At 35.4% G+C, this 9,959-nt stretch overlaps 1 protein-coding gene across 1 annotated transcript in view; it reads right to left on the bottom strand.

Annotated features, from left to right (window-relative positions):
• The window catches only part of WDR78 (WD repeat domain 78), a 103,418-nt gene that overhangs the window by 46,790 nt on the left and 46,669 nt on the right, over nt 1-9,959 (bottom strand). The window contains exons 5-6 of the mRNA XM_008569003.1: nt 4,955-5,111; nt 1,486-1,625 (exon numbers count right to left, since the gene is read on the bottom strand). Of these exons, the coding sequence (XP_008567225.1) occupies nt 1,486-1,625; nt 4,955-5,111 (297 nt within the window). The remainder of the gene's footprint in view (nt 1-1,485; nt 1,626-4,954; nt 5,112-9,959) is intronic.

Below are 9,959 nucleotides of genomic sequence, written 5' to 3'. Positions count from 1 at the left end.
TGCCCTCCCTTGGGGTGAGGGTAGTGAGAGAGTTCTCACTCAATTAGTTCCCATGAGAGCTGATTGTTAAAAGGAGCCTGGCACCTCCCCTCTTTCTCACTTTGTTCTTTTGCCATGTGATCTTGCACGGGCCAGCTGCCTTGCCACCTTCTGCCATCAGTAGAAGCATCCAGAGGCCCATGCCATGTGCAGATTCCCAGAATCATGAGCCAAATAAACCTTTTTTCTTCATAAATTACCTAGTCTCTGGTATTCTGTTATAGCAACGCAAACACAGACTAATACACCATCTAAGTATTCACTTTTCAGGGCCCATCTAAGTTCCTACCAATTAAGAAATTGACAAGGAATAAAACAGTTAGAGATCAAAATTCATCTTTATTATTAATAAAGGTTAGATTGGTTGACACAGTTTGGATATGCAGCAACAATGAGCCTTTCTTAATCATGAAGCCCAGAATTAGACAGACTTACCAAGTATAACTTGATAACCACAGACCTCTCCATGTTGAGTCCTCCCCCTGTAAAATTTATAGCATGAGGAGCCAATCGGAATTTGTACTTCCTGCTGCCAGAAGGCTCAAGTAGAGGGAAAGCAGGTGAATAATCATGGATACCCACGTTCCAGCTCCCAAATTCACCAATCGGTTAAGTCACACCTCCACTTCTAGGTAAGAATGAGTGAGAGAGTAGAAAGAAATGGAGATGTTCTTCCACATAAAAGAGAATATTGTGAGTAGGGAATAAATGCTCCCATCAACAAGATGTATATATGTCCTTTTATTAAAAACAATGTTTAAACTTTTTTGCTAGAGGTTTATGTATTTTAACCTTTTAAAAGTACTAGCTCATAGTTTTGTTGAGTAATAAAGGCAATTAAAATTACAATCGTTCTTCTAATTACTTCTTTGGCCACATCCCACAGATTTTTGTCTATGCAATGTTCTCAGAGTGGTTAATTTGTAAACATTCAGAGTTAGTAAGTGTAGTAGTTAACAGCACAGGCTGTAGAATCAGAGTTAGCAATTAGCTAACTTTTCTTTACCTGTTTTCTTATCTTTAAAATGGAGAACAATAATATTACCTACTTCATAAGGTTGTGTGAGAATTAACCAGTTAAATTTGTGAAGGGCCTAAAATAGTGTCTGGCACATTTAAAATGTTATTAGTTGTGGTTGATATTCTCTGTGACATAGTAAATCAGTTTCTATAAATGTTTTATAAACATTTCAAGAATACACAATTCTATGATATAGTATGCATACAAGTCAAGATTGACAATTATTCGAATCTATATCTTTACTACTTATTAACTTACCTGTTAAATTCTGAAATCTGTAAATCAGAGTATCCAACTACTATTGTGATTTAGCCAAATTCTTTCTGTTTTTGCTTTATATATTTCAATATTCATTTGTCAATTGACAGACTTAACAAAACATATATTAAACATGGCAGTTTGCCAAGAAGAACAAAACAAATTACCTTTTTCTTCCATTGTGATTTTATCACATTGAACTTCTTTATTCTTTGGTGCTCCATTAAAAGTCTGCATCATCCTTTCAACATATAGGTCATTGCCTAATCTATTTCTGCAAAGGTTTTCATAATTCTTATTTCTCCGGCTATAAAAAATAAAGTATACCCACCTAATTAATAAAAATTATTACCACACCTATTATCCACTTTCCTTAAAATTACTTTCATTAATATGGATTGCACCAAAAAGTGAAATGAGAGCTTAAAAAATTTCTTAGGAAAATATTACACTGAAGGACTCTTTTATACTCTACTCTGTATTAATCCATTTCTTTTGCTTATAACAAAATACTTGAAACTGGGTGATTTGTAAAGAAAACAAAATTTATTGCTTACAGTTTCTGAGGCTGGGAAGTCTAAAGTCCATCTGATGGTGGCAACAGTGACCCAGGGGTCTCATATTGCAAGATGGTAGGAGCAGAGAGCAGAGAGAGAGCAAGAGGACAACTTACTCATTCACTCTCCTTTTAAAACCCTCCTAACCACATCCATGACCACCATTTTTAATCCATTCACTACTGCATGGTCCTACAATCTAATCACCTCTTCAAGGCACCACCTTTCAGTTACCATAATAGCATTTTCCACCCTCAACAGTTACAGTGGAGATTAAGTTTCTAATATGAAACTTGGGGACACAATTCAAGCTTCAGTGAGTTTTGGGGGGACAGAATTCAATCCACTACAACCTCCCAACATCCCCACTCCTTTCAGTACCCACTAGTAATATGCTAGCACTATCTCCACATAGGGTTTTTGAACTTTGTTAGATACTTAAAGCTAGAAATTCCCGCAAAGTACTACTTTTGTGGCATCCTTATAAATATGTATCATTTTCATAATTGTTTAGTTTTGAGTATTTTTTAAATTTCCATCTGATTTCTTCTTTGCTCTATGCAGAATTTAGAAATGGGCTTTTTAACTTCCAAATGTGTATGTGAATATGTTTCTATTTTAATTGAGATTTATGTTATTAATTTTTAACTTCATTGCACTGTGTCAAAGTACTTAGTTTGTATGATTTCATTTCTTTGAAAATTTTCAGGCTTGCTTCATGGCCTTGTGCATAAATGATTTTTATAAATACTCCATATTTGCTTGAAGAGAATGTGTTTTCTAATTATTGAGTGCAGAGGTCTGTATATGACCATTAAATTAAGTTTTTGTTTAAATTTTCTACATTTATATTAATTTGTTCTCCAGTTGACATATCAATAATTTACAGAGGTGTATTTAAATGTCCTATTTTAATAGGATACTGATCAAGTTTCCAATTTTGCTTCATATATTTTGAGGTTATTTTATTAGGAATACTCAAGTTTAGAATTATTACACCTTCCTATTAGTATGAAGTGACCTTCATCCCTAATAATGCTGTCAGTTTAATTGTTTCTCTGTAGGTTATTTTTTTCTATATTTTTTCTTCTATTTTAAAAATCTTGTCTTTATATTTGGTATTCTGGAATGCCAGTACAACACACTGAGTATATTTCCTTTTTGTGGATTTCTTTTTATTTATCTCTATTTCTGTGGAATGGTATTTTTCAATAGTTTGAAAAAATCATTACCCACTTTCTTTGAATAGACCACCTCCTCCATTTTTCTATTCCGCCCTTTTGAAACTGATTTTAACTTCTCTTTCATACTTTATATCCGATTTTCTCTCCAAGCTTCATTTTGTATAATTTTTCCAGAACCCTTTTCTAATTCATTAAATCTCTATAAATTACATCTAATATAATGTTTAAATCAGTGGGGTTTTTTTTATTTTCAAAAATTATATAAGCATACTTTATTTTTAAAGTTCTTTGTAGATATTTTTACAGATGCAGTTCATTATTTTTATAGTTTTTTAATATTAATGATGTTTAAACTCTGCCTCATTTGTTTAAACATTTCACACATATTTTATATTCTATATCTGAAAACATCATTATAGTTCTCACAATCTACGGTTTGTTATTTCTGTTTATTCTTATTCATAATGACTTCTTTCTTTATTGCTTTGTTGTATTTTTACCAAATTCAACATGAGGGAATCTTAAGAGCCTAAATGGGGTATATGCTTTCCTCCAAATATTTGTGTTTTGTTCTGATAGTACTACTACCTAGGACCACTTGAGGTAATTGAGCTCCTAATGAGGATCTTAGCTTAATACAAGAATCTCTCAGTTCTCTCAATTTGGAGGGGCATGGGGGGACCCAAGACATACCAGTGGTCTCCAGATCCATGTGCTAATATTAACATTTGTTCCCAGCATCTCTCGTCTCTGATTTCAGATCAATTATCTATCTTTTTGTCATTTTTTTCTTTCTTTCTTTCTTTTTTTTTTTTTGGCCTTAGGAGTTTTCCCTTACCTCTTATGAGCTTTTAAAAGCACAGACTACATTGTTTAACAACAGAGATATGTTCTGAGAAATGCAATGTTAGGCAATTTTATCGTTTTACTAACATCATATAGTGTATTTACACAAACCTTGATGGTCTAGTCTACTACACACCTAGGCTACATGATATAGCCATTATAATCTTAAGATATCACCATCATATATGTGGTCCATCAATGACCTAAACATAATTATGTGGTGCATGACTATATGTTATTCATGGTCTAATTGTACTATATTTTATAGTCCAAACCATTTTATAATATTTTATATTTTGCGTAGGGATAATACCCTAAAACTTATTATAGTGATGAAATTTTTTACTACTATGAATCATATTCAAATGATATTTGAGGCAAAATAATCTGTATAACTATATTAATAATATATTTGTAGTAGCTGTATTAAATTTAGACAGAGAAGACTTTAGAGCAGGAATAATTATCAGGAATAAAGAGGGGAACTACAAAATAATAAAGGAGTCAATTCTCCAAGAAGACATAACAGTCCTTAATGTGTATTCACCTAATAACAAAGCATCAAAATATATGAGGCAAAAACTAATAACCTACTTATATTTATTAATAAAGTAGAAAATGTGCTCTAACATAGTAAATTCATTTATCTCCCATAATATATTTTCCCTTCTTAAGTTTTCAAATGTCAGTTTTTTCTATTTTATACATATAAAAAAATTTTATATGTATCAAAGAAAAAATAATTAAAAACTATATTGTGACGGGAACCTTCTTTTATTTCTTTTATTATTTGTAACAGAAGTTCACATAGTTATTAAAGAATATGGTAAAGCTATGGGCTCTTCCTCTAGAAAAATTTATATGTAACATAAACACTTTGCCTATAATGTCATAGGGCACCTATATAACTTTGCGTATAATTTTGAAGGGCACATACACCCCAGTGTGTATACAGGAATCCCCAAGGACCCTGCACAGAAACAAAAATAAGAACCCCTGATTTAGCATTTGAAGTACAGAAGCAATGTAGATATCTGAATCATACATACGTTACTTTCCCAGCTTCCTCAGATTCTACAGAGACCATGACTGTTGGCAAGTCAAAAAGTCTCAGTGTTTCTGTCTCTGTGAGTATTATCTCTATATTCTTCTCCAGGTCTTCTTTTGTTATAATTTTTTCAGGTGTTGTCCTTACAACTCGTAAATCTAAAACACATGACAATGAATATCACTTAATAATTGCTATTTTTAATTTTCACTTTTCCTCCTACTTACCAAAATCCATTGCAGATGACTTTGTACAGTCAAGTAAAAGACCATGTTGTGAGATGTGATCTATTCAACCTCTCTGAAGCTACACTGGATCTTATAGCCCATAAACAATCTCTCTCACTAACACATCCAGCCTCCTTGAGTCTCATGGTCATAGCTACATGGTCATAGCTCCAAGGGCGTTCCATTATAACTATGCTACAATATTAATAGGAAGACTGGGGTGAGTAACTGTTGGTACTACTCAAGAAGAACATGGGGCAAGTGTGTGTTGGTACATAGTATGCAATCCTTCTTTGAGCCCTGAAGTTAATTTGTGATCTACATCAACAACAACCTGTTATTCTTCATTTGGCCTTCATATTAGTTGTCTTTTGATTTAGATTACAGTCCCCCTCTATCATCTTCACCAGGAGCTAGAAAGACTCTCCAGTAAAAGTCTGGCTTGCTATAGGAAAACAATGGGCTCAATTTCCATTCAAATAATACATTGAAAACCTTTAGGATACTGAGAGGTGCAAAGTCCTTCATTCCACAACTTGGCTATTATAAATAGTGCTGCAATGAACATGGAATGTAGACATATTTTTGACAAGCTGATTTCAAATCTTTTGGGTAAATACCCAAAAGTGAGATTGCTGGATAATAGGGTAATTCTATTTTTAGTTTTTTGAGGAACCTGGATACAGTTTTCAATAGTGGCTATACTAATTTACATTCCAACCAACAGTGTACAAGGGTTCCCTTTTCTCCACATCCTTGCCAACATTTGTTATCTTTTGTCTTTTTGATATTAACCATTCTGACAAGAGGGAGATGATATCTCACTGTGGTTTCAACTTGTATTATCCTAATGATTAGTGATGTTCAAAATTTTCTCATACATCTGTTGAACATTTGTATGTCTTCTTTCAAGAAATGTCTATTCAAATTCCTTGCACATTTTTTAATTGATTTTTTTGTTTTCTTGTTATTGAGCTGTTGGAGCTCCTTATCTATTTTGGATATTAACTCCTTATCAGCTGTCTGGTTTACAAGTATTTTCTCCCAATCCATACATTTCATCTCACATTTAAGTCTTTAATTCATTTTGAGTTTATTTTTGTATATGGTGTGAGATAAGGGTCCTATTTCATTCTTCTGCATGTGGATATCCTGTTTCTCCCAACACCATTCATTGAAGACACTATCCTTTTCCCACTGCACATTCTTGCCATCTTTCTCAAAAATCAATTGACCATACTTGTGTGGGTTACTTTCTAGTTACTTTCTAGTCTCTCTATTGTGATCTATTGGTCAATGTGTCTTTTTTTTTTTTGCCAGTACCATGCTGATTTGATTACTACTCTTTGTCTTTGATTTGTGGTAGTTCGATTATTGTGTGTCTTGGTGTACGCTTCTTTGGGGTGAATTTTACTGCAGACCTCTGCATTTCCTGTACATGGGTGTGGACATCTATCTCAGATTAGGGAAGTTTTCAGTTATTATTTCTTGAAATATTCTTTGCCACTCTTTTGCTCTTTCTTCTCCTTCTGCAACTACTGTTATGGGAAGGTTTGGTATCTTGATGGTGTCCAACAATTCCCATAGGATTTCTTTATTCTTTTTCATTCATTTGTCTTTTTGCTCCTCTGATTGGATAATTTCAAATGTCCAGCTCACTGATTTTTTCTTCTGCTTGAATGAGTCTCCTGTTGAAGCTTTCTACTGAATTTTTTAGTTTAGTCATTGTATTCTTTATCTCTAAAATTTCTATCTGAGTTTTTTTATCATTATTATTATTTCTATTTACTTGCTAAACTTCTCACTTTGGTCATGTATTAGTTTCCATATTTCATTAAAATTTTTATCCATATATCCATGTAGTTTATTGAACTTCATTATGAATATGATTCTGAATGCTTTGTCAGTCATTTCATAGATCTCCATTTTTTTTTTTTTGAGTTAACTATTAGAGCTTTATTAGTTTCTTTTGGAGATGTCATGATTTCCTTATTCTTTGTAATCACTGTGTCCTTGCATTGTTGTCCACACATTTGAGCAAATAGCCCTCTTCTGGCCTTCATAGGTGTTCTTTAGCAGGGATAGACCTTCACCATTTAATCTAGCCGGCGATTCTAAAGGGGCCAACTGGTGACAACCCTGAGTATGCAGAGCTTTTTGTGAGATCTCTAGTTGGCTGGGCCATTGCCTTTGCTCTAATATTGGGTGGGGCTTATGTCTGGACTTTGCTGTCTTGTGAGACCACTGGCTGGGCTCTGCTATCAGGATGGGATGCAGCCTGGGTACTTTGATGGCTTCTGGCCAGGTTGGTCACAGGGTATATTTCTTGGATGGGCAATTTTGCATTTGGAAACTGTAGTTGGGCAGGGCTGCAGGCTGAGTTACAAGGCATATTGGGTGGGGCTTATGTCTGGACTTTGCTGTCTTGTGAGACCACTGGCTGGGCTCTGCTTTCAGGATGGGATGCAGCCTGGGTACTTTGATGGCTTCTGGCCAGGTTGGTCACAGGATATATTTCTTGGATGGGCAATTTTGCATTTGGAAACTGTAGTTGGGCAGGGCTGCAGGCTGAGTTACAAGGTAAAGTCACTGCTCAGATGGGAGGGACCAAAGGCTATGCTCCTAAAAAATGCACAATTGAGGACAGCTTTCTATCAGGGTGAAGCTAAAGGTTGGGCTTTTGGCTGAGTTAAGTGGCTCTTTGACCTACTGGATCAAGCAGATATAGCCTCTGTGTTTCTCTGAAATGCACAGAGGTAAGTATCCATGCCTGGGCAATGTAATTTGACAAAGTTTTTGGCTGAGAGGAGCTGCCATTTCACTTTCCAGGCCAAGCCAGACTAGCTCCCATGTTTCTCTGAAATACACAGACTTGAGAGTCTCCCAGCCTGGGAAGGGTCATTTAATGGGCTTTTTAGCTGGGTGGAATAACTGCTTGACTTCCTGGATCAAGCAGATCTAGTCAGTACACTGCTCCAAAATGGGTGGAGAGTGTATCCCTGTCTGATCAGGGTCATGGATGTGGGCTCTGAAGCTGGGTTTGGAAATTAGCAATCTAGGGACTCAAGCTAGCTTGAACCTCCCACTGTACTTCTGGAAGCAACCATCTCTGCTCTGCAAGTGAGCTATGAGTTTGGCTGGTATCTGTGATCAGGCACCATAGCTGGCAGAGGCCCACAGCTACCACCAAGATCCACACACTGGTTACTTGACCTCTGTCTCTTTCTTTGTTTCCACCTGGCATGGGAAGTCTAACAGTGCCATTTCCCCTAGTATTCCCCATGAGGTAAGACTGAGTGAGCCTCCTGGGAAGCATCTCAGCATGCTAGGGAAGCTGTATGTCTGCCTATGCTTCTCTTTTCCTCCTGTAGAAACTGTGGGTCCTGTGAAATACTCTCTGTCTGGCATTGTGCCAACTTGGGGGAAGAGAAGAGGTGGCACGTTTGAAGCAAGATCATTCCTCTTACCCTTCTAATTCAGATTTCATTCAGTTCTGTAAACAATGTGGATGTCTCAGGCTTGTTTCTAAGTATTGAAGTTTTAAAAGGATATTCTGGCCTGTGGATAGTTGCTAGCTGAACTTTTTGGGGGGCTGGGAGGATCGGAGTCTGAGAGTTTCTATTCTGCCATTTTGTTGATATCTCTTACTATTTCTTTTTCTTGTCTCATTGAACTAGGAAGGACTTCCAATACAATGTCAAATAGAAGTTGTGAGAGAGGACATCCTTCCCTGTGCACTGTTTAGGTCATTCTCACTGATTTTCTGCCAGCTTGATCTATCAATTACCAGCAGAGGAGTGCTGAAGTCTCCAACTTTAATAGTGGATATGTCTATTTCTCTTTTCAGTTTTTTCTGCATGTATTCCCATGCTTTGTTGGTAGGTGCATAAATGTTTAGGATTATGTCCTATTGTAAAATTTGTCCCTTCATCATTGCATAATTTCTGTCTATGCCTAATGATCTTCCTTATTTTGAAGTCTGCTTTGTCTGAAATTAATACAGCTATAATAGCTTTACTTTAATTACTATTAGCCTGTCATATCTTTCTCCAACCTTTTACTTTTAAGCTATCTGCTCCTTTATACTTAAAGTACATTTCTTGTAGTCTGCATGTAGTTGGGTCTTGTTTTTCTTTTTAAATCTGACCTGACAATCTGTGTCTTTTAGGTGATATATTTAGATCATTCACATTTAAAGTGCTTATTGGTAAACTTGGATTAAAATCTAGCATCTTTTTTATTTTTTTCTATTTGTTTCCTTTGCTTTCAGTTTCTTTTATTCCCTCTTTCTCTGCCTTCTCTGGTTTAAATTAAGCATTTTAAATAAGTTCATTTTATTTTCTTTATTGGCATAACATTGATATTTCTTTTTAAAACTTTTTAGTGGTTTGTCCAAGGGTTTACAATCTACATTTAAAAATAATGTACATCTACCATCAAATAATACCAAAACACTTCACATATAGTGCAGGTACATTATAACAATGTATTCCCAATTTCTTCCTCCCATCCCTTTTGACATTACTGTCATTTGTTTCATTTATCTATATGTTATAAACATCTAATACAGTTACTATTATAGCTATGAAGAAACAGCTATCTTTTAGAATAAATTAATAAAAATAATAAAAGATATTTTTTTTTCCTTTTTGTCTTTTTTCGTGACCGGCAACGGATTGCAACCCTCAGTGTTGTGCCCGTACCGGACCGGGACCGGCAACGGGATCGCAACCCTCGGCGTTGCTCCCGCACCTTGCTCAGCCAGTGAGTGGCCGGTCT

Source organism: Galeopterus variegatus, unplaced genomic scaffold (assembly GCF_000696425.1).
Source record: "Galeopterus variegatus unplaced genomic scaffold, G_variegatus-3.0.2 Scaffold458, whole genome shotgun sequence".
NCBI lineage: Eukaryota > Metazoa > Chordata > Mammalia > Dermoptera > Cynocephalidae > Galeopterus > Galeopterus variegatus.
This window is presented reverse-complemented; position numbering and strand designations above follow the sequence as displayed.